This window comes from Necator americanus, chromosome V, assembly GCF_031761385.1.
Source record: "Necator americanus strain Aroian chromosome V, whole genome shotgun sequence".
Lineage (NCBI taxonomy): Eukaryota > Metazoa > Nematoda > Chromadorea > Rhabditida > Ancylostomatidae > Necator > Necator americanus.
The window spans coordinates 8,512,218-8,538,355 of record NC_087375.1 but is presented as its reverse complement, the minus strand read 5'-3'; the positions used below and the strand labels follow the sequence as shown (position 1 = coordinate 8,538,355).

The 26,138-nt window shown below is 39.3% G+C and overlaps 1 protein-coding gene across 3 annotated transcripts; it reads left to right on the top strand.

Annotated features, from left to right (window-relative positions):
* Window positions 1-408: 408 nt before the first annotated feature.
* On the top strand, window positions 409-26,138 carry RB195_013300 (uncharacterized protein; the record flags this gene model as incomplete). Of its 3 annotated transcripts, XM_064203054.1 has the most annotated exons (7): window positions 409-503; window positions 1,267-1,367; window positions 3,251-3,338; window positions 23,875-23,978; window positions 24,113-24,214; window positions 24,291-24,490; window positions 25,980-26,138. In XM_064203054.1, the coding sequence occupies 7 exons, from the start codon at window positions 409-411 to the stop codon at window positions 26,136-26,138; spliced, it is 849 nt and encodes a 282-aa protein (XP_064058934.1). The 3 variants fall into 3 exon arrangements, with proteins under 3 accessions (XP_064058934.1, XP_064058935.1, XP_013301067.2); XM_013445613.2 differs by lacking the exons at window positions 409-503; window positions 1,267-1,367; window positions 3,251-3,338 and adding an exon at window positions 22,845-22,954; XM_064203053.1 differs by lacking the exons at window positions 23,875-23,978; window positions 24,113-24,214; window positions 24,291-24,490; window positions 25,980-26,138 and adding an exon at window positions 20,971-20,977.

The window sequence follows — 26,138 nt, the reverse complement described above, 5'->3', positions numbered from 1 at the left end:
GTTCATATAAGGACATAAGTTCATCGTTCTAAAATGTACCGTTGAAGAGTCTGCAAAGTTCACGATACATTCCGCTTTCTATTCATTACTCAAACTTCCTAAGAACTCGGATCGTTTCATCATCATCGTTTCATGGAAATCTATCGTTTCATTTCAAATTTTAAATGAAGTGAGGTTGTTGTCGGTTGCGAAATAAGAGTTCCCGGGAACAAATACTCTCCAATCAGAGCAAAACAGTGGATGTCCTCTCCTAAAATAATGTGATCCCTGTACCGAAAAAAGTTCGTAGACGGCTACTTTAAAGAATTGATAAATGGGAATTCGTGTTCCATGTTTTCGTATGTTTTGCGTGCGTACTTTTCGGTCGCTAGTATTGAAAAGTGTTTTTTTTTCTTCCATTTCAGAAGTATGTCATCGTGCGTTTGCCCTTTACCGTGTTCGTGCAGTCGCGCCAATATCGTCGCCGACCTGCTTGGAGTGTCACCTCTATATCATCAGAAAGAGTCAGTCATTTGTCTTCTACTTTTCTGACTTGTTTTAATTTGCATTACTCATTATGCTAAGTTCTTTACAAAGCTCTTTGTCGGCATTTTCAATAGAAACGATATTGCGCAATAACGGAGCTGTTTCATGATGGATTGTAGTCAGGTCGAAACAACGTGAAACTCGTATTTGTGTAAGCGTCTGCGTTCGAAGCAGTGCGAGATCATCGGGAACTGCAATCATAAGTGATCCTAGTGAGGGTCCCACCTCAATCGTAATCGTTACGCGCCATCGCACCGCTTCGAGCGCAGCCGCTTACGCAGCTCCACCGTGCTTTTTATGGTTTTGACCAGACTTTATCATAACGGGAGTTTGATGAACATTTACGAAGTAGTGGTTGATGCCGAGAAAGTTCTTACAGAGAACTAAAAAGTATTCGTTAAAAAATCATCATAAAACCTACTTTTGAGCAACAAAGCCTGATACAGCCTGCTTTCACCAATATTTCACCACTATACCACAGTTCTACTCATTTGTAATCTTCTTGCCCTGAACACAAACGGACATTTGAAATTTGAAAAATTGACTGCTCAAAACTCGCCAATTTATTAAAGGTTTCTCAAGTTTTCTGACATCTCACTGTTTAGTCATGCATCTTCCCATTCATCCCTACGAATGGACACTATTTGTGTGTAAATGTGTGCAAACTTGAAAACTGAAAATTCGAATTCCTGTGTTGGATTTACTGATCGTTTTTAGATTCTAACACATCCATTTTTGCAGCTCTGCTCGTTGGAAATCAGCTGCAACTATTTATCAAGCAATGACTGATACTGTACCTCCGTCACGTCCCGTTAAGCACGGACATCGTAAAAGCAGAAGCGGTGAGTGGCATACAACGAATAATCAGGAAGTCTTTGAGTTAGTACATGGAATTAACAAGACTCTTTTTGATTTGATCACATATCTAGTGTGATTTTCATGTGATCACTTATCTAGATGACATCTGGTCAAATGTGTCACTCTTTAGCGAAATACATCACATATGAGTGAAGTCTAACAAACGGTACCATGACGGTACTACTGTTTTTGTATCACTCTTTGTGTCATCGAATCTTCTTGTTATACATTGATTTGAAAAACCAAGAGGTCAACGACTAGCAAGTTCTAGAGCATTCAGAATATGATTATTGGGCTCTTTTTTGTTCTTCCTAAGCGTTGGGAGTTAAGAAAGCGCCCAGAAAACATCATTTTCTTAAACCTTCTTGAGTTTACACTCGAAGTAAATCGTCTGCTATTTCAGGAGGGGGCGTAGGAACTTCCTCATAATCGGGCGATAACCATCAAAAATATGCTAAAGTGCTGTAATCGCTCACGATGACATTCAAACACCATAATTTTTTGCATTTTTTTTTAAATAGGAGTATGCTGCTCAGCTAATTTGGCTTAGAATGAATGATTTTTTTTTTACTTTTCAGGGGTAGTGTTCAAATAGGAAGACATTTACAACTATCTTCTGTTTATTCTATTAAGATTCAGTTACATTTGCATACAGTTAAATTACAATCATTTACATTAAATTTAGAAATGTGGGACAGTTTTGTTCGTGATTAGCGTCTTTAGTACTAAGGTATAAGATGGATATCAAGTCGAGGAAAAACAGATGGTTAATGGTCTGAATATTAAGATTCTTTTGGATAATTTGCTTCACAGAGGGACTTTCGAAAAGTGGAGGGCGAATAATTGCTTCAAATGAGAAAAAGTGCACTTTTAAAGCAGTGCCCAAATTGTGAATTTTGTTCGTTTAGCTCGCTCCAAGCGAATGTGGCATGACAATTCAATGTTTTCATCAATGTTGCTATGTTTCGTTCCTGGTTGCCGTCCACTCATGAGAATTGTTTGCAGCGAGCGTTTCGCAGCTTTTGAGCCCATGTGCTGAATCTTTATGGTAGCTGAGATTACGAGTCACTTAGCAACGCATTTTTTCAATATGTTTTCAGTATTTTCAGTGGTCTATAGCATTTATACTCTGCCTTCATACTTTTTCTTTTCGAAGTTCACATAACAGCTTTCTCGCGTCGCACTGACTAGCAAATGTGAAATAAACATTTCGCTGTTCGCGCTTTTGATATTTTGCAACCTTGAAGCTGCAAACGAAGACCTTTCAAATTTCCGGTAGGAGAAAAAACATCTTCGTTTATCCTTAGCTGAAAGCCTTGGTATCATATCGGGAAGGGTAATTATTTCAAATAATTTCTGATTTCAATAATTATTCCTAAATGTTGCAAAACTGTGTTCAACGTGTGTGCGCATAACCTCAAAGATGATTGCCACATACTGATAATTACAGGCTTATTTGTGGAAGTGAAATTTATTGATGGTCCCATCTAGATTATGTGGCCGAAATGTAATCAAGGAGCTTTGAGAAATACGCGACGCTTTAGTCTGACCCCCGGTCACTTGCACAACGAATGGTTTCACAGCAATGTCTGCGGCACATTCGCACGTGGGCGTGGTCATTTTTGCAGAGAATGCTGGTTGCATCTAATCCTAACGTTCGTTGCACGTTATCGTTCATAATGACGATCTATTTGCAAACGTTCTTTACCGTTTTTCCTCACAGTGTCTCAAGGCTAGGCTAATATTGGCTTCTTATGAAGCCGTGATGATTACGAATCAGAAGAGAGCATAGCTGGCTTCTTGTTTTTAAATGTTTTTTTTTTTGTGATTTCTGTCATACAATTGTGGTTCAAATCAAAATTTGTAGCTCTACATTCTCCTGAACGTATGCATAGCAACACTCACTCAGCTCTCAAGATGAATACTGGAACCAGCGGCAGTATGCACAACATCAGGTGGGGCATGTCTATTGCGTTTTTGTGCTATGTGTTTATGGCTACTTCACTTTTTACTTCATTAACAGCTTATGGATAGTCGAGTCGTCAGAACTGGTTAGTTGTTAAGTACTATGACTTTACGCTTGATCACTAAGAAACTAGATCACCATGCAAATTGACACCTACACGTGTTCAAACATGGTCTACGGTACATTGTCATGATTAGAAAACGACTAACTGTAGTAAGAATTCTGAAGAATAACTTATTCTCAGGGAATATGAGAAATAATAGAATTGAAAAAAAGAAGACTCTCTGCAGCAAACCAATTTTTGATTCTATTTGTGTGCTACTCGTGCTAACTACTCATTTGCTACTTTTTGACGTCCTTCGAATCTCAGAATGACCACGTGGTTGAGGGAGGAGTGTTACGTCTGCAGTAAGTTAAAAGTTTCCCACCGTTTGACCATTCTTTTCATCCTGTACTCACCATTCTTCAATTTGAATGATTTAATGATAGCCTAATTCTTGTACAAAATGGCACAAAAATGAATCTGGTATGAATAGTGATGCATGGTGGAATACATTCATATTCCACGTACATGCTTTGTTGAATGAATTGATTTCTGTTTCATTTACTGACAGCGCCATGCATAAAATGTGCCATTTGCGCGGAAATAAATGCATCCGATACGTCTGAAAGATATCATGTGTATGTCTGCACGTTCACATGATATATGAAGACACATCACAATATTAGCAAATAAACTATGAGACAGTTAAGATCGCCGAGATCATTGTATTAACATTGTAAAACGATAAGAAATGCAGCGTCAAGGATCAACGAGACGAACTCACAGTAATATGCGAGCGCTTGGTGCACGCGAAGTTCATCCATATCAACATCCAACTCAAAGCAAATGTCAACCTCGTGCTAATCATTCCTCAATACCTCATTAATTTATATAATTTTGCATGCTTATTCGCTTGGGCCTATTTTGAACTTTTCAATCTTCTAAAGTTATATCTTTCTCGGATTTGCATTACTCCGAGGCATAGGTGCGGTAAAGAGAAGCCGGACCCTCCTCAGATGAAGGGGGTTTAGCTCATGGAATGCAGCTCAAATGAAGCGGGCCAACCGTCTAAAAGTAAAGGGTATAATTTTGCCAACCGTTTAAAAGTAAAGGAGGTCCCTTCCTCAAACGTTCAAAAGTGAAGGGGGTCTGAGCACTGGCTGCTGCTATCGCATCTGTGCTCCAGGCTCCAGGAAAGTTCCAGGCATCCCTGAGTTGAATATGCTGATGAATTCTCACCCTGAACATGTCGCATAGTGTCTTAACCTCTGGACTTCGTTATTTGAAGCCAGCTTCCCAGCTCTTTCTCACTACGTGATCCTTATTTCGCATATTATAGTAGGGAATCGTCCGGAATGTGTGGATTAAGAATTAATGCTGATCCCACTGAACATTAGTGATATTTGAGAAGTGTGAATGAGTTTTCAAGGAGTGAAGTTCAATTACTCCCACCTTGTTTAAGCAGTTGGTTGGGGACCCACGCAATTTTTCCTGGTGCTATTTACACCTTCGATATAATTTCAGCTCAAATGTACCAAGCCGCTACAAAACATTTTTTTTTTGACAACGTTTCAGAGGGTTCTTTCAATAATTATTAACCTCAGATGTACGTGGATTCCTTTTTTGAATATTTTCCTCATATTTCGTTTACGTCGATCAGCTGAATCTTTGCGTTCTGCATGATTCTGCAAAAGAAAATTATGTCTTATTAGAAGCGTTATCGATTTCTATCCGTGTGTGTTTCACGTGATGTGCTACATAAATATTCCCGACTCTTAAGGCTATCGTTTTGGTTTTTGCGTTTTTCTTTTTATTGCCGATATCTTAGAGGATTTTACATTCATCTCCATTCACTCACGCTACAAATAAAGCATTCGATCGCGTACTTTTTGGAGCGCTATAATCTTTCACGAACCAGACAAACTGCAGTAGGATGTTTTAGTAGAGCGGGGATGCACACTATGCAAATTTCAAAATTCTAAGCCCTTGTGAACTTTTTGCAGCGAAAAATGGATTGCGGGAAGTGATTGCTGCGCAGTGTTACGTAGCTGGTTGCATTTCTAAGAAAGACGTAATGAAAAACAGTTAGAGAAAAATTCTAGTGGTAAACGACCAGAAAAGACTGTAACGATAATATAACGACTTTTAGACAATTCTGTCTAATTTTTGGATCTTTTTTCTCCTGTTCACTAATCGTCAAGTGTTATAGTCTATTTTAATTTGTTGGTGTTCGTTCAGTAATAAATCCACAATTCCTGACCACAAAAATTTCCTGGATAACTGATCTCTAGTACAGTACGCAAGAAATGTTGCCTGCATTAAGAAGGCGCACAACTCCTTTACAGCTCCTACGAAGTGTACCTTTATTTTGTAAGTTTATAATGCGTAAAGTTGGGTCAAAACGCCATGAAGCGCAGACAGTTGCGTAAGCGGCTGCTCTCGAAGCGGAGCGGAGCGTAGCGGTTAGGATTGTGTAAGGATCCTCGCTACCGCCACCCATCTCTGCAGTTTTTCATGGTCCCACCTCGGTTCCAACCACTGTCTTCATCGCACCGCTTCGAGCGCAGTCGCTTACGCAAATGTCCGTGCTTCATGTCGTTTTGGCCCGACTATAGCTAAGGATAATAATCTATTGACGTCTACGTATATCTCTGCTGCTAAGCTTCTTTACGCAACGATTTGTTTATATTTGTTAGACACATAACTAGGCATAAACAGGTGAATTTATCGAAAAAATAGGGACAGATTTTGAATTCAGTTTTTATTGCTTTTTTTGTTACCATATATAATGTTACAATTTTTAACTGAATATTGGTACACTCATGGAACCGTAAACATTTTTTTTGTTGAAAGATAATGCTATTTATTTGTACATGAATTCTGACGAAACTGCAGTCTTGTGATTCATGGGTCCCCTACGAAGTGCTTTTGAGAAGAACATAATGACGTTAAAAACCATCTATTTGCGCAGCGGTATTCTCGCCCCCGCAGTTACCCTTTTGAACTAAAACTGCCAGTCGTTTGCGATTATGTAAACTGCTGATATTGGAGCACAAGTGCACTACACGTGTCATCGACACAATTTCGCAGATCAATAACTGGCGCAAAGAAAGAAAAACACTTGGCTGTGCCGTTCATTTCCGTTCCCGTGGACTTGAAAACAGCACATCTCGAATTTGACTATGACGTGGTCTCTATGGAGTAGTGGAGAGTTCTTGATTACGAGTATGAGCTTGACCACGATCATTCCCCCCACCACTGTTCGCCCTGAAAAACGGCATAGGAACCGCCTTAGTTTCTACGACATACGTTAGAACGCGCCACTCTTCTGCATGCTCCGCATTCTCTGGTAGCTTTTTCATTGGTTTCGCATCTGTTGGGCTGCTGAGGAGACCTCAGTGATTTTGAAGGATCTTGTCGGATGCGGCGCCTTCTAATGTGCTTTTACTGAGGCAGCGGGTCCCACACCGTTTTTCAAAGCGGTTAGGGGAAATTAAGCGTTGTCACATTGGTACTGTAATCTACATCTCAAACTCTACATTTGGACATAGAGATCCCTTAATCGTCAATTTCGGGTTATACTTGCTGCCTTTGAATTAGTTTGTGCTTGCTGTGAGATGAAAAATAGAATGATTTTAGCTGCCATTCTCGATCTTTTTTTTTGTGTCCTGACGTCATCCGGTTATTCAGCGGTAGACGGCAAAGTTCGAATGAAGGACGATGTAGCTATCGTGTTCCATCTGTAGTATATCACCGTCGTTCTGTCCATGAAATTGAATTGTGTTTCATTTCCTCCCAGTTGTTTTTCGGTGTGTGAATACGTCTTTCATCATTGCTCAGCTGCAGTTTGCGTCTTACTTTTTGAGTTAATTGACTTGATCGAATTACTTCTTTGATGAAGAATTCGAATTCGAATTTGGAAGAGGAACTGACATCTAGCTCGACGGCAAACGTAGAACGTGTCTTGATTACGGTAATTTTAACATAATTTTTGCGAGACTTACTGTATATCGAGAACGATGACCCTCATTTTGAGGATCAAACATGTTCTTATTAGAGTGAAAATACATGAAACCCAAGTTTTGAAGGAACATTGAATCAAATTCGTATATTTTCTATTGATTTGGGCAATAGAACTTGCAGGGAACGTTTTTATTTCTTTGCGCTACGCCGAAGTGCAATAATGGCGGATACATTGATCGCGGTGATGTCGGGATCTTGCAGCCGTTCCCATATTGGATTTTTTTCACGGTTCGCTGTCGTACACGCGTTCATCTTACGACCAAGAACTGGTTCGGGGCGTTTTTTTCCGGGCAGTTTCTCAGCGTTGGAATGTTGTAGTCTGCAGCATCGGATTGTCGTTTGCACTGATTCGTTCGGACGCTCGCGATATTTATAGCTACATCGGTGACGTTCAGCCGTCACACTTCTCAGCTTCTGTTCAACAGAACATTAATCGATGTGTTATCTGTTCTTTCTGCTGAAATTGTACGAGCTGAGATTAGCTGATAATCCTGCGTGTTTTTTTTTTGTTCTTCAAAAACCTGTGTCGAGTTCTGCTCTTGCAGCAACCTCAGGTATCAACTATCTGTACATGAACTACGGTACATACTTCAAGCTTCTGGACTTTATGGAAATCGGTCACCATGCCCTTCTGCGGAGCATTTACAGCAGGAAATGACTTGGTCGGTACTAAAATGTGTGCGTTTAGCAACTGCACATACTTTAGAGTAATTGCACGTGCTAAAACTCAGAAATATTCGGACGTAGATTACGGTACGGTCATTCTCGTCAGACATACTTGTCTTCTTTTTCATCAGTTCCGATCCGTGACAAGTGAAAAGTTCCAGAAACAACTGGTTGGTTCTTTTGAGGTAGCAGCCCAAAAATTTTTTCTACAAATCTTAACACAACGATTGATCGAAGAATCTACCTGTCAAGAGCCACGAGACTTGAACACGTAGCACTGGAATGTTAAAAAAAATAGAAAGGACAGCGGACAGAAAAAAAAATCAGGCTGTAAAGTGCAGGAGATTTCCAAGAAATACACTTCTCAGCTAAGATCTGCTGATTTTTTTCTATTCCGTGGAATATTTCCGTGCTGAATCATCTCGTTTACAGCTTGGAATCGATTCTGAGTTCAGCAGCTGTGTTTTGTTAGGACATTTGGCCCTGCATCCTTTGAGAGTGGTAGCAAATGCAACAAAGAAAATGAAATGCATGCTCTGCTGGTGGTGTTTCCGATTTTCCAGGAAAATAAAGGAACAGAGTAAAAACACTATTTTTTGAGTTTTGAAAGCAAAAAAATAGTATTTACGGAATATGAATGTAAAAAAAAGTTTACCGTCTTCTTAGGGTTTTTTTATAAGAAGATTCTAAGGATTTTTTATTCCTTTAAGAATACTTTTACGAAAGTTGCCTCATCATCTGGTGACTCAATGGATGTTGTGAAATTTTTTGGCTTTCGAAATTCTAACGACCATAAAGTCATATAACGGAGCCATTGAAGGGATACGGTCTTTTTTTATTATACGAATAGAACGATGCATTTGTTGGTTGATGACGTGTGTTATTCCGAAGACGTTTCATATTCTCATATAAAGGCACCTATGTTGCATTCATGTGCGCTTCATGTTCCCCGTTTCGTTTCCCTTTCCACCTACGTCATTTTAGTCTCCGTGAAATCGATTGTGTATGGAAAACTAAATTTCTCATTGAAGTATCTTGGAAATCCTTGTTCTTTTTATACAGCTCAAGACTCATTGTAATAGAACACACATCAGTGTTCTGCTCTTAAATTAATTGGAGCGAGTTTGTGATGAATTAAATTAGCTAAATCATTTTAAATAACGACTATGTGAAGGAAAAAAAACAATAATTCATCTGAATCATCGGTAATTCAGGAGAGGTAACATTATGTTAAATGTGTAGTGGTGTGGTGCTAATGTATGACATCACTTTTCTTTCCCTTCTTTTCTTCTCTGCTCTTTTTTCTTCTTCGTTTTTTTTTTCTCTTCTAGACACCATAGTACAAATATTGCAAAACGCTGCAAGCACGCACTCTTGAGGATAACGTGTCCTCAGTTTTTATAACGTTTTCTGCGAATCGTCTCTTTCGCAATTTTATGGGCTCCGCTCGCAGTTGTTCGTTATTGGCCTCGGAATATATGACGTTCCGGGACTTTGTGCACTTAAAGTTGATCGTTAATCCATAGGAAAACATTCCTCTAACACTACTTTTGACGGTAATTTTTGAATTCCACTGTTTCTTGCTTCTTGGGTCTGGATCCCACGAATGTTCTTCCTCTTTTCTCATAACAATTGATTATCGTATTGGAATAGTTCTTAGAACGAAAGCAGTCACCTGCACTTCTTCCCATTGGCCGGAAAAACAGAAGATGATTCATCCAGAACAATTGTCGTATCGTGTTTCATACGATTTCCTATACGTGTGGAACACAATGTATCGGCTGTGGTTTTTTGTGTACCAGACTGTAAAAAAGCGTAGCTCATGATACTCTGGATGGTAAAATAGCTGGAAATTTCGGGCATGTTACTGACGATATGACAAGAGCATGATTCCCTTTATTCACGTGAAAAGTGCATCGAACATGCGAGAGGAAATCAACGCTGATCAGCATGTTTTCAACGCATTGTTATTGTAACGTTATTGTACAGTTTTTCAATATTACGACCGTACTGCTCATATATCTGCAAAATGGAACGTATCAGAGCTTATTCATCCTCTATCCCATTCATCTTGCAAGTGCTAGGCTCTTCCTAAGTCGAACACCCTTCATTTGATCTGCTAGTTTTATTGTTTATATGAGCTTACTTGCGAATTGCGGAAATTCGGTGCTGTTCTCTGGATCTTCTTCTCTCAGTGCGCTCATTTATTTAAGCAACCTGAAAACAGTCCGTCGTTAAGTCATTGCGATTGATGATGAATGAGGTAGTTACGCCGTTTGTTATTTCTGGGAGTTACTTTGCCGCGGTAAAGATGTAAACACGGAAGAGTGAAACTGTAGAAGATTTATTTGTAACGCTATGAAATTCTTTTTCCACTGTGTAAACTACAACAGCGGTTTTCTCGCTTCTTTGTTGTTATTTGTTCTTTTTGTTCACAGTTTTATAAGTGAAAACTGTTGCGATTCTGGTCACTTTTTTTTCGACAGGTTCGAAACGCATGTTGCACATCCTCAACTCATGGAAAAACGCAACGAATCCTAGTTTCTGATTCACTTTCGAAAACACATTACTATGCATTTGTGGAAGGCAGTTTGAGTCCGTGAAAACGTCCAATATGTTTCCTGAAGTCCGCGATGTTCACCTAAAGCAGCGCATCACCCTGAAAGTGGACGACATTGTGATCTCTTCATCCCTCTATCGCGTAATATGTAGCATCGTTGGGAGAAAAGATCACGGAAGGCAGTTTCACGCACTCGTTTTGGATTGCTAGAAAGGAATTGAGTGTGATCATGATTCTGCTCATGAATTACACCATTGCCTCTACCTAAATGTGGAGAGGAGTAAGGTTCTAATTTATGAGTGTGCCCATTGTTATGCTTTATTCCCACCTAGTAATTCAGAGAAAGGCGCGTGTAATAACTTTATGTGATTCTGTCGCAGTAAGAAGCTCAGGTCTAAATGAATTGCGGACGCTGCACGATGACGTAATATTGCGCGCATTCTGTCGCGTAATAAGTAGCATCGTTAGGAAAAGGGATTACACAAGGCTGCTTCACGTCTCGCCTTCTTTTGAACTACTAGGGGGAAATTGAGCGTGATCACGCCCATACTCCTGAATTACATCACTACCCCTATGTATTCGTGAAGAGGTCCCAACACCGTGATTTTCGTAGGACGCTATGCCAGTCATTGATGATACAGTGAGAAAGTCATGACTGTTCACTTCGCTGATTCATTGTAAGTTAAAATACGATAATCTGGGAACGAATATCCACCCAACTTCCACTGAACGTTCATAAGAGCAGGAGTCACCCGAAGATTAATTTGATGTGCACTTTTCGTCAACAGTTTACAATTTTCCTTTTAAACCTGGACTATAACTAGATGTTCTTATACTGGTTACTGTTACAGCTGTATAAGCAACCACTACAAAGAGCGGTCCGAGGAATGTGGGCGCATCACATGTATGTACTTTTCTGTGTGAATGATAGATATTTAGTTTATGATTCGTGGGAAAAGTACAATGGAAATGTAATAAAAAAGTACATCGTTGCAATGATTCCACAGAGATGCGATATGGATTGATACGGCTTTGAAATTTGGTTCGAACTTGAGACCTGCATTTTTATTTACTCAATCTAATCTCTTCGGGAAATTTTTGAGGATGCGCGCGCGACCATTTCCCATGCGCCATATCTTCTCTAGGACTCTTATCAGTGAATCCAGTGACTGTTCTTAAAAGAGTTGTCTTTTTGCTCTAGAGCTGACCATACCACAGAATCCAAAAAATTCAGATCACGCGAGTTTGACGGCTAAACATATTCGTCCAGAAATCCTGAAGATTGGTCTCACTTCCACTCCAGTGTCTTCTTCGCGCCGTGGGTTGGGGCCCAAATTTGCAGGACGGTCCTTTCAGTGCCCTTACCGGTTACTTTGGCTCAAGGAAGAACCGCATACCTAGATTTTCCATATCCCATCACATTTCACATGGACCACCCTGTATTTACTTATTCACATAAACGAATAGCGCATAAAAAAAGAAAACACACCTGTCTGAATTAGAATATTTTTTTTTCCAAAAAATTGGCACTCAACTCATTGTCAGTGAAGATTCTAAAGATATTCAAAGGATTCTTCATCCATGAAAGAAATGGGACATCGCATTTCTTTCAGTATGATGAATGATGGGAATGTGATTAACTCGGAAGATTTGTTCGGTCTTCTTTCATCAAAAATGCAAAGGTTTCTGCTTCGAAATATATTTATGAGCATCATCCTCCCTCCTTCGCTTTCTCCCTCCCCCACTCCCGAAATCGTTTTGTTTTCAAATGTTTCCTTCGGAAATCTGGTTATTTTGGATTCCTATTTCTTTGAACTTGGTTTCTTTGTCAACATTCGAATGTCGAGGATGAAATTCCGAATATATTTCTTCAATCTAAGGGATAGTTATTTTTTTTGGATATTTCAAGAGCAATTTTTCATCCTCACATCTTTCCCTTTCCTTGTTTATTTGGAAACATTTATTTTGGGTTGTTAGTTTGAGGGTGTTTTTCGAATTTAGTTTAAAGAAATGCTGTCGAATAGAATTAGCCGTAATGTGGATTGAATTCACCAGAAATAGAACAGGTTCAAGGGAATGGAATAATCGTATTTGAGGCCACTACCTTTATTATGGCTGAGTGAATAGTTTTTTTTTTCCTGGGATGTACGTGATTTATGAGTTCGACTAGAAGAACACCCACAGTTCGTGCACCATATGTCTTCCCGTGAAAAAAAGCGCCACTTGTACCGGTGTAAAATTTGAGAAAAATACGGGATGCCGTAGAAATGTGAACCTAGAGCACAGCAGAAGCCATTTTTTCTGCGACATCGTGTAGTCTAGACAGCCGACCGTTTTTTGGAGCATCGTCGTATCAAATAACATTCGACCGCTTTAAACTATATCACTGTAGATTAAAAAGTTCAATTTCAAGGTTAGTATAGTTCATATTTTGTTCAGCAACGTAGGTGCTCAAGTGTGAGTTTGGAGGATCAAAAATGTTCGATTAAGTGGTCACTGTAAAATTCTCTGTTGTTACTTCATATAACAGTGTAAAAGAGAGGAAGAGGAGAAGGAAGAAAGGAATCTGATCTTTTTTTGTCCTTTTTTGCTTCTATGAGCTGTTTCCAATTATTTGATTATATGCGTACGAAAAAAACTTTTTCAAAATATGACACTTTTTCCACTTCTTTGTGGGCCGCAATCTCCCTTCCCTCTATTCCCTCCCCCTCTCGGAACACTCTCAGCGTGACGAAAAAAAAGAGATCAAGACCGGCTACTCTTCAGCTTTAAATAGAGTAATACCATAATTTTCTTTGATTTCTTTTGCAAAAACAGCTCTGAAATAAATGAAAAATCAACATGTTTTTCGGAAACCTTGTAGTTTTCCCATCCACCGATTGTGTCGCACCTGATTTCCTGTGTGCTTGTGAATGTGGCGTCGAAAACAATCAGGATGCCTGATAGAAATCCAAACAAACTCTTCAAGCGACCAGAGAGCGGCAACGTTTTTTTTTCTTTACGTCTACGTGCCGAGCAACCTCAGAATGTCTTCGTTAAACTGTGGTGGAACGTTTCTTCGCTTGTCTCATTCGTTCATAGTTTAAGACGAGAAAAAGGAGAAAAAAACTCGACATTCTTTTGCAAAATTGTACTTTGGTGTGGTATTTCTGAATGAAGCGCTTCCGTTTTAATGTATGATTTACGCAGTTGGTCAGATTGCGATCAGATGGCGCTATCAGTAATCAGTGGACGCATTACAATGTCATTCATTCAATGATAAGATTAAATCTGGACGATGAAAAACGGCGAGGTCGAACTGATTTGTGGTTTGTGATTTCAGACGTCTCCGTGATGACGAAAATTCCAAAGTGCACATTTCAGTTTGAGGTTGCGCACGGATCGCGTGTTAATGGCGCCAGACGTATTTTCGTTTGCTGTATTCGTGACGCTGGTGCAATTTTAACATATCTTCCTAGCACTGCTATTTAAAGGCAGCATATCACGAATCTGAGGTGTTGCGGATTTCAGGTGGAGTATTCGTATACGGAATAGTGGATTATGGAGAGGTTTGTGATTCCGTCCATTTCTTCCTAATTGTCGTAAAAAACGGCCCGGAAAATGCACGCGTGCACAAGGCTGGCGCGCTCCAATCGAACTCCTTTTGGAAAATAGTGCGCCGGAACGCTCGAAGCCGTATCTTCCTGGCCGTTTTCTACGGCAATTAGGAAGAAATGAGACGGAATCACCCTTCTCTCAATAATCTACGATCGCGTATACGAATACTCCACCAGAAATCCGTATCAACTCCAGATTCATGGGGTGGTGCCTTTAATCCAGAGCCAAAATATGGCGAATACAGTGATATACGTCACGCTCACCTTCATATTTGCTTATTTTCGCTTAATACGCTCTAAGTACATTAAAAAATGACAGTGAACAATGAAAAAAGCAATTTTTTTTCGAGTATTTCTGTATCGCATGCTATAGTAGGGACGGTATATAGTGAATGAGTACCTGTTCAACTGAAAGGAGTTGTTCTTTTTTTCTCTTAGAACTAACTACGAAGAAAAAAATCACAGGAATTCGCTACGTTTTTTCACATATGTGGTTTTTATATTAGTTGCTGTTGATAAATCACAAAGGGATCGACGCTAAAAGAAAATTCGAAAAAAATCATTGTTTCAGACCTGCATCTTCTTTTTTTTCCACCAAATTGTGGTCTTTTCTGAGCATCTTAATTTGAAAAATTAGATTAAAACGTTCTCTTTGGAATTTTCTTCAAAATTTCAATAATTTGACAAATGAAATCTAAAGAAAAAAAAGTGGTCGAACAGCGCTGGTGAATCTCTCTGAAATTGCATATTTCGTTGCGCTGCAGAAAACGGTTGCCATGCAGGTTTTTCTGAAACGGCTCTCGAATCGTTTATAAATTGCTGGATATTTGTCAATCAGATTTAATAGTTCAATCAAGCTGGTGCTGTTTTCGGATGATGTCATCATCCACAACGCAGACACAGAGATATTGTGCAATCCTTTAAAAATCCCTCGACCAAGCTTCATTCACAATAGCTTTTACCATACTTTGCTTCACTTTACCTTTCACTAACTTTTCCTTGTCCTGTCCCAGAAGTACAGTACACTCGGGCGAAAGCACAATATTCTCGCCCCTAAATTTTATATTTTAACAAGTTTTAAGATATTTGAATTTTTTTTTAGCTCTGCTCTATTTCAATTATGTCATTGATACAAATGTCAGAATCGGGGAAGAAATGGGAAGAGTTCCTGTAAAGTACATATAGCAGAATCACAATTTGTTTCTGAAGAAAACATTGTGAATTCACGGACGAAACAGGAAGTGAATGCACGCAAGTGCTGAAAGTGAAAAAGAAGAATTCGAACAAGTAAATTTTCGATGAAAGCCCTTATACTTTGAAATTTCATTAAAGAGCACATGCTTGAAAGAATTTTCAAGGAACTGAATCGAAATCTCAACTGTTTCAGTTTCTTATTACATTTTTTTTTGTATTACACATTTCCTGAAACAGTCCTGTGATAGCCGTATAATTGAAAACAGATGTACGTAAATGCATAAAGACACCTGCCGTATAAAACATTCGAAATCTGGTTATTGTTAAGAGTTTATTGCATTTTATCAGTGAACAAATCAGCTGCGATTTGGCGAATTGCAAGTTGATGTCCTTGCATCGGTCTAGAATTAGCATCTGCCTCAATTTTTTTTTCAAGAAATGAAAAGAAAACTACACTTTTACTTACAATTCTGGCTAATGAACGATAAGAGCACAAGCATATTGGAATAGAAGAAACATAGCGTTTCTCCCTGACGCCTTTGTTTATTGAGAGATGCATTAATTTCCAGTCGCGTGTAGTGAAAAATGCAAGAAATTAAACTAACGCCCAAGATTTTGACTGATGGTCGTTCATTGACGTTCTAGTTGCGTGTTTCTGTTTTTTTTTTTGCTAATCTTCTATGCTGCCTTGGGCCTTGCCAACCGTGACGTGTCCGTGACCGTGTGCCTGGGGCATTCAGTCTACTCTGAATATCTGACGTGCTTATCTTCTCCTGGTTAACACATATTCCGCTGATCCTCTGATAAATGCCATCTAAGTTTTCAACGCGTCCAGGACGATTATTCACTTTTGAGAGGTGGGTAAATGATAAATATAAATAAATAAATAAGTAAATAAATGGGTAAAATAATGATAGATAAGAAAATCTTGTTCTTGGCTTTTTTTTCGATTTCTTCGAAAGTTCCTTCGAACCGCGCAGCTTTGAAATTCTCTTCGGATGGGTTTCTTTGCTATTATATGCTAATCCGTACGTAGAGGAGCATGTGGTTGAGTAGGAAAAAATAGCAATGGTGGAAATATTAGCTGATAATTTAGAAAATAAGTCGCTTTGTAAAAGATTTTCAGAGTTCCAAATAACCTCAGATAGATATGTAGATCTCGTTAATTCGAGTAGATTGATATCCATGTCACACGATATAGAAAACTTTTCCAAGTTTCCAGAAAGATATATATTAAGAAAATTCGGAACAAATTTTTGTCTCGAAACAAAATATCACATAATCAAAATTAGCCTTCTATTTCTCTCGAGTTCACTCAAAATTAAAGGCATCAGCCCACGAATCTGAGGTGGTGCAGATTTCAGGTGGAGTATTCGTATACAGGATGGGAGACTACGGAGAGGGGGGTGATTCTGTCTATTTCTTCCTAATTGCCGTAAAAAACGGCCCGGAAGATACGGCTTCATTCGTTTTGGCACACCATTTTGTACAAGAGGTTCGATTGGAGCGTGCCAGTCTTGTGCGGCGCTGCACCTTCCGGGCCGTTTTTTTAAGGCAATTAGCAAGAAATGGACGGAATCACCTCCCTCTCCGTAGTCTCCCATCCCGTATACGAATACTCCACCTGAAATCTGCAACACCTCAGATTCGTGGGGTGATGCCTTTAAGGGGGTCACCTCACAAATCTGAGGTGGTGGGGGCTTCAGGTGGGTAATGCCTATACGAGGTCGTAGATTATGGAGAGGAGGGTGGTTCCGCCTATTTCTCTCTTGCCGTAAAAAACGGCCCGGAAGATACGGCTTCGAGCTCCTGCGCGCTATTTTCGACAACGAGTTCGATTGGAACTCGCCAGCCTTGTGCACGCACCTTCCGGGCCGTTTCTTACGGCTATTAGGAAGAAATGGACGGAATCTCCCTCCTCTCCATTATCTAAGACCCCGTATAGGAACTCTCCACCTGGAACCCATACCACCCCAGATTCGTGGGGGTGATGCCTTTAAGTTTCCAATCTTGGGACTTTAGCCCAGAGTTCTTTCTTGATCAACTAGTTTCTTCCGAGAACCCGTCTGTTGTCAGACATTCACATGATTTCCTTGTGGGTGGTAATCTCTACACTCTGAGAATAAATATGCATGGAATACGTGCCTTCCAGCAGATAAGGACAATTTCTGCATAGATTTGTTTTTCTCGTGGTTGTAAACGGTGTACGGTATGTAGAACGATAACATTCGTCTTTCAGCAGAAATCACTCCTCGCATCCTATCTTTTTTCTTCTTGTTGTCGGAACGTCGACGTCTTTTTTTTTGTGATGAACTTGCTATTTTTGGCCAATCTCCTTGACTCACAAAAGCACTTCGTCGATGTGTCATTTTCAATGACTTCTCGGGAAAACCTTTCCGTCAGTATTTGCCCACGTACGGTTTTCTACGCTTTGGTTTTCAGCGTTGGAAAAAAGTTACTGTAGTGAATTGCCCTCTGAATCACTCTTCCGGTTCTTGTCATAGTTGGTTCCTATTAAAGGAACAGTATTCGGAGTGGCAGCGCATTCATGTCGTACCGGTCGTGGAACTCACCACTTTCGCTTAGGTTCTCTCCCCTGCTAGTCGTACCTTTACGAGTTCTCCCGGTCGTCCGTACATGTTTTCGACCGCCGCCGGCGCCTTTCTGTACAGTTCAGATCACGTTCGGTGGTCTACTGACGTGTGTTTATTTACTAGCCCTTGATTTTTGAAGGTGTCCTGTGTATTCAATCTTCGATTGTCCTCTTTGTGAACAAAACAAATGTCACGGATCTTTGGCGTTGTAAGCAATGTGATGTAACGTTATCGCTATTACTTGCTATTTTAATGTTTGCACAGGTGAAAGTCCATAGTTTGCCATTCTTTCGTCAGCAGTGGCAAAAAAAATCCATCCCAATGATAACTCGGTTTCGTCGGCAAACTCACCGTTAGATACGGTAATACCGTCAGAACATAGAACGCCAGCTGCAGACAAGCTCTTATTCAACAACTCGATAGGTCTTACGTCTTAATCTGTAAGTCAAATCCTGGAGACCTACCGTATTCAGGTGGCTAATAACCGCATATGGTTATGGTAAGGGTGCTGTTGCTCCCAATAACCATTCCTCAGTACCCATCAAATGCGTTATTCAATACCTAGATCCTTCTCTGAAAGCAATTTGTTGCCCATATACTGAGTATTGTGATATAAAAACCAAATAGCATGCAGAAATTTAATGAGGTACTTTACTTGGAGCGGAAAATTCTGGGGAAATTTTTTTTTCACCTCCTATGCACTTTGAATTTACACCATCGTCATCGTTTTCTGAAGCAATTATTACTCTTAAGAGCACATTATTTCCTGGAAATCCGTCCTTTTCCTCTTCGCTTTCGAAGCTGAGTTTGTAGAAGGAAAAGTTTAATGAAGAGTTTTCCTCGTTCAATGTTTTCGTTTTCTTTTTAATTTAATCCTTGCATAGATGCATCGTATACATTGCATATGAAATGCATTGTATTTCTCGGTCAACTATACAAAAACTCGTGTACTCGTGACTCACTAATGGGTTTTAGATTCTATTTTCAGTGCATTATGTGAAAACAGACTCTAAAATTCATTAGTACGTAATTTGGTTGTGGCTACAGTTGCCGTATCCATTAAGTAGCGGAGAAATTTGTCGCCGGTGATCGCAGTGGACTTACATCGACTTGTGTCTCAATAAAGACGAGTAACAGAAGCAAAAATGTTGACATTGTCCTCACCGGCGCCGTTCCCGTTCTTGCATGCTTCACGTATTCGAAAATTTGTGAAGTTTGCAGAAACTTGTCCAGCAAGTTTGAGAGCAGAAGCAGCGGCAGCAGTGAACATTGCCGTTCATGAACGTTTTTGTCCATGTAGCACATAAATGTGTACGAGTAGAAGAACTAAGCGCAATTTTCGTCGCATTGAAATGTGAAAAAAGTAGGTGAAACTCGAATTCTTCGGATAATTCGACCAAGTTCTTAGATTTACAGCCCCAAGATGTTTTCTTGGAGAACATAATGGATGTTTTGAACCCAGAGAATGAAGAGTACGTTGATTTTTGATTTTCGATTACTGGAAATGTGTGCGGAATGTGTACTATTGTGTGAGTTCCAGACAACAAATTGATCCATGCCACTGCTGTGTCATAATATTTGCGAGACAGTCGTGACAGATACACGTGTACTCAAATCTCTTACGTTGGTGGAAATGTGAAAAACACTTCGATTTGAGGAAGAAGGAAAAGATTGAACCTAATTTGGTTACTGTAAGCAGTCGTCCTGAGCTTATTTTGGTTTGTGTAAGTAAATAACAACCTTAAACTATAATTAATGACTGTAAATGATTAATGATGTATGACGTTAAAACCTGTCATGTCATTCTATCGATGATGACATCATTGCTATTCTCGTCTCTTTATGCGAATTCATGCCGCTCCTCTCCCTTTTCTCGTATTCGCCCACGTCTGATCACGGTTGTTTTCGCGACAGGAATTAGTGACAGAGAAGTTTTTGATTCGATTAGATTAGCCTTCCGGGTGCATTGAACGATTAGAACCTATTTGCTCATCTGGATAATCGCATCTCACAGTTCTTATCTACAGCTACGTAATTGAGTGAATTTGCTTAAAAACTGTCATACGGTAGCTCATAGATAGTCATTTATAGGGATTTGTCTGGGTTTATTTAATATGTGGGCGAGAAAATACAGTGTTCGGTGGGATCATGTGCGATAATCACACAAAATTACTGTGGGCTCTAAGTAGAAGAGATTTTCTGATCTGAAGACCCTCAGGTAAGGGTTGTTAAAACCTCTACAACTTCCTTAAATATATCCTTAATGCGTACGAATTAAAAAATATTTTTTATACAATTTCTAAGGATCATAGAAGCTCTTTTTTGTTCTGCATAAAATCCACAATTTTTCGGATTTCTTGCCCAGTCATCCAAAATCGTAGAAGTCTTCGTAATCATACATAGACTGAACCAATTTCTGCATCTTTTCATTTTTTTCTTTTTCCTTTGTATGTTTTTCTTTCCTCTATCAGTAACGGTACTGCTTAGAAATAAGTTTTGCTTTATTCTTGGTCTTACCACCAACTTCTTTCTAGGATTCTCGGAGTTGTTGTTGTTCAGAACAACAATACTATAATAATAATAATATCTTAAATTGTGGAATAAATAAAAATAAATAAGACACATGCTCTCAACTAAAATTTATTAACGCAAAAAGTAGAGAATATTAAAAGCATTTCGTTGTTTGTTAGAATTTTGAGAAATGAATCGCTACTGAATAATGGTTCAACGCTGATAAATCTTATTTCGATAAGAGACGCTGCCGAAAAACGCTTACATGAACACCGCGATACCGACATATGTAGATGGTGCACGTGAAAATAGCCAATCCATTTGCTTAGAAACTAGTCGTATTCACGTGAGCCATGAATATTTTATTGAAATTGTATAAATAATACCAAATACAGTTTGTATTGTCACATGCAATTCATGTTTTCTATTTTTAGCATCTGACTTACACAAATCCATCACACATTCACTAATAGAAGAACGAATGCACTGAAAAGACCAAACAATTATGATCAGAACTTTTTGTTTTCTGGATGGATGATCACATGATCTATAATAGACTAATATCGTAACTAAAACCTGCTCTTCATGTGCTTTATTTTGTTGATTTTTAGGTTATTTTCCCACAACTTGAACTTTATGTGAACTCTTTTGTTGACCTAAGAGCCAATGACGTTAATTGTTCTTATTTGTACAGTGGGATTAAAAACACGTCCGAGCGGCGTTCCGTTGTCGAATGACAGACAAAACACCAGCTGTGTATTTAAAAATAGCCCTTAAGAATAAATTTGAAGAAATTGGAACAGAATCCATTAAGCATTTGTGAGTCAAATGAATATAATATCTGAATATCAGAAATGCGGCAAAATAGCAATAAAAAAATTCAATAATTGCGGCAGAATAGCAATAAGACACAAAATACCCGTATGGGAACGCGCCCACGCGTTCGACTTCAAATCAGACTCTGGTTTGAGGTTAATGAACGCGTGTGCAATCCTACAATTATTTGTGGGGGTGAGGCGATGTATCAAGTCAGTGTTTTCTTTCCTCCCACCTCCAAACAAGTCTGTTCTGACCAATTTATCGACCTTGGTGAGATGAAGGCTTGGTTGGCACTAGAACGGTCTCGAACGTTGACAAACTATGGAGATGATGCCTTTAATCAGAAAATTTCATCAGCGCCCACAAGAAGAGTTGTACCTTATATGTCGACGAATATAGGATATGTACACACCTTTTAAGGAGACTTTTTTTTCAAAATGCAAGAATTCTTCCAATTTCAAGGCTTTTTAACCATTTCTAAAGCAGCGCGTTTAGTTGTATCATCTTGAAGGCAATACTGACAAAAAGGTCCCACATGAAGAATATTTCGGAAGGAAGGCAGATGCATGACGCAAGTCATCACATGGCGCCAGCGAGTTCTCGTTGGCCTCGAGAGTTCTCATCGATTCAATGGTTACACAGGCTTTTTCCAAGCATCTCGTGAAATTTTTAAATCTTCAAAGGTCACCGAAACAATCATGGGTCTTGAAATATTAAAAGCGTCAAGTTTGGCGATGCTGTCGTGTCATTTTCCTTGACGGGGGAGTAACGGACAGATGTATTGGAAAAGTGTACTGTGTTCCTGCACGGAAATGTGCCCTTTGTAGAGGGCGGTGTAGCTGCAACACATGTACATTCCATACTCCCTCTCATTATTAGCTTGTTTCGAATTTCTGGATTATGTTGTCATTGGGGAAAAAAAAACTCTACAGAACTCAATTTGTTTGATGTGGCGAGATAAGCACCCATTTTTAATTTAATCGAATGGTCTCCATCAGAGTTTACGATCCACAGTTATCCAGAAAATCCCGTCTTATAATGTCTTAGCTTCTTATGACTAATTCACTCATAGTAAGGGGATGTGAAGAGTATTAAAAATCTTCTTAGCCGATTATTTGCTATCGCTAATCGCACAATCCGCGTACTACGCTCTTTAAGCTTCCCGACAACTGTACAATCTCATATTTGACTGAATTCTTGAACTTTCTACGAGAAATTCTGCATCTTTTCGCTCTCCCTATTCTTCATAGTCTCTCTCCTATTCTTATCTCTCGTCGAAGTCTCTTGCTATCCTTTCCGTTGCGATGTGTGATATCCTATGTTTGGTGTTTCTATTTTTGATGCTATGATTTATCGTTGTTTCAACGATGCGCCGCCCCCTCGGTACTGTTTCCACTATATAATCGAGCGAGCGCTGCCGTCTAACGAGTAGCGCTCAACGTCGTTTGTCGATTCTGTTGATCGCACGAAATATTTCCACACTATCGTCATGAAGTCACGTGTACGTAGCGCATCATTGTTCATAGATAATTCACGAATGATCAAAACTGAACCGATTCCCTGTCTTCGTTGCGGAAATATTGGATCACCGCCAATTGGGTGAGATATCTACAGTCATTTTTTTTCTTGTCATCATGCATTGCTTTTTTGGTGGTTTTCGGTTATTTGAGACGTAATTTTGTAGTCAACTGATTTCGTTGACAAATAATAGAGCACAAATTATGAAATAGTCAATTTTTGGATAAGAAAAGGCGCAAAAAAGAGAAATGAGAAATGAGAAAACTTTGGAAAGAATAGGGAATATGTTTTAATTTTTAATTTCAGTGTTGTGTCATCAAATATTGATATTTTGCTATACTTTTTCAAAAGTTGTTTTTTGTTTGAGAAGAAAACAGCAAAAATAAATTATAACAAACAAGAACATCAAAATTTCCTTCACAAGTTTTACTTTGATAACATTGCACACTGATAAAAACTAATATTTCGCAAGAGGAAGAAAATAAGAGGAAGAGAGAAGGCGATAGCAGTTGAATAAAGAGAAAGAAATGAAATCCTTGAAGCGTGGTCAGCCTTGCCAATTGATCATGTTGCAATTGTGAAACATCTGAAAAATGTTGCGTATTTTTGGATTTTTCTAGGTGATTTCGACTGTGAGAGAAATGTTTTCTCATTTATTTATATAGGTTAGTTATGGCTTTTTAGCGATTTCCTTTTAAGCCTTCTGATTTTATGCCTGATTCAGGCTCATTAGGAAGCTGTGTTCAGGAAATTAAAATTTTTGATTCTTTATACAGAATATGTAGATCTTTTGTTCCTTATTATTTTAATAGTGCTAAAGTATTTGAGGGTGGATTGAAATGTATATGGTTTGAAATTTTGGCCAAGAAAGCATTGAAGCACAATACTGTTATATACGCCCGCAAAAATTCAAAAGATTTTAATTAAGATTTTTGCAAAACTAAATATTTTCCCAACTTGTTCTATTCATAGATGATTCCAAATGAGCGGTCATTTTTCAGTTCTTTCCCGCTCTCGCTACGCAAAGTCTCTTCTATCAATCGTTCGTTCGCTGGCACCAATCCAGGAAGTCGCGGAGATTCGTCATTGGAATTGGAAGCAATAGGTAAGGGTCCTAATAGGTTTTTTTTTAATCGTTTGATGGACTGAGAAAATATTGGCTGCGGTTTTTCGCTTTCACTGAAAAGTCCAGAGTACAAGGTCCAAATCTGATTAAAGATTAAAATATTTTCTTTTCAGCGGCTGTACATGAACTTTCGTTCGCAGTCCAATCAATCAGCGTGTCTGAAATGCTTCCACGTACGCCGGATCTTATTTTCGTCAATTTGACGACGATAGAAGGTATGTACAAGACAGATCAAGCGGAGATCAATATGTCAGCCGAATGAAAATAATAATAGTGTTTTTTTTTCTTCAGACCAACCATACTGCTTGGAATTAACCCACAAAGGCTGGCGTATCACCTCACTACGTCTAGACTGTATGGTTGGGGATTTCACACGACTCGAGTTGTTCACCAAATACTACGATTCGCTTTTCTCGCTTATGGACACGATATCGCCCGGATATCGTGTGCGATTTGGCGAAAAACTCGCGCTGAAATTGAAAATGCTTGAGGTAAGATTTCTGAAGATGTTTTGATCTTACGTAGAAATTGTAGTGCAAAAAATTTCCGATTACACTACGGACGGGTGCAACGCTGCGGATAGGTGCCGGAGTGTTAGCGGATGATATCCACGTGACGGCACACGAGTTTTCCTTGACAACATCACGATTTGGTCATGTGCGTATGTGTAGGAATGCGGTCCAGGTCACCGCGCGCGCTATGGTCTAATGATCTTTGGTTTAGTGAACATATGGCCAGTACGCATTCGCTCTGATCTTATCGTTATCTGAACTTCAACCGAAATAATTGCGAAAAGCTATAAGCAAACGTTGCACATTCTTGTTAGCGAAGACGAAACTCAAAATTTGGAAATAAGGCCAGAAAAAATAGATGTGCACAGAATTGCAACTTGCTCCGCCCACTCCGGGAATGCGGCATACTTGTTATGGGTTCATGTATTATGCTTAAGAAGAGAAAAATGAAATCCTTACGAGGTCTCAGATAGTGAAATTCCTTTGTTTTTTTTGCGATATTGCAACTGAAATTTCCGAAGAATTTAGTTAACACTTTTTTGTGAGTTAAATCGGTGGTTCAATCGTCCCAAATGTAATTATGAAATGGAAAGAATTAGTTTACTGAAAAAGTTATTTTAATTAAGATATTGTTATGCATTTTGTGGTGTCAGTGGGCAACTTTTATCGGAACAAAACAGCTGTTAATTTAGCAATTAATCGCGACGAACTGATCGTGCCGCAAGCAGCAAACCGTCACAAGACATCGCTTGGCAGCATAGTGCATGATGTGAAGCGATGTTTTGTGAAAACGGAACCTTTGTGTTTTGTGATGCGTCGCTGATGCACTGATTAATAGCCGAAAGTTATTCTTAGGCGATCTTCGTATTTTCGTGATAGCATCTAGAATCAGTTAACATTACGAGGGTGAAACATGTGAGACAGGGTGCGACGACTTTGCGACGAAGTATGAACGACGCCGCATTTCTTAAGAAATAACTTAACAGCCCTGCAGAGTTCCATAGTTGCGAATATTGACGCTAAAATGTCAATAATAAAAAGGATAGGGACGAAAATCGAAAGAGTGGGTCGTTTCGCCTCTACCTAGATGATCCACTTTAAATTATCCTTCCTTGAAGCTCCCTAGTAGGGAAAGGAGGCTAATCCAAAAGGAATGAAGTTGATCTGCCGCTTTGATCTCCCGATGGCCACTCTCTCAGTGGGTCCTAATCCTTATCTGTTGCATAGTATACGGATTCAGAGCTGCTATAATTGGCGTTAGAGGATTTTCCGCTGTGATTCCGTGAGGTGATCCATCAATTTTGACCATAGTTTAGTTATTCGTATCCGAACTGAGTGGTCCAGTCACGGACTCCCCCGATACTGCTCGAACTGCTCCTTTGCCACAGTGTTCTTGAACTATGAGCCCTGAGAAGTGTCAATATGAACACCGAATTTCCGGATAACATATTTTACTGTTTTTTTTCAGGCTGGAGATGATTCCGGTATAGCACCGTGTGGCAGCTACGCATCTCTTAGTCGCGGTTCATCGTCACGAAGTCGTAGCGATTCATTCAACAGCGAAAATTCCCTGCCGGATATGACGCCAACGTCAACGCCAGCAACAAAAAATCTTTTATGTCATTAA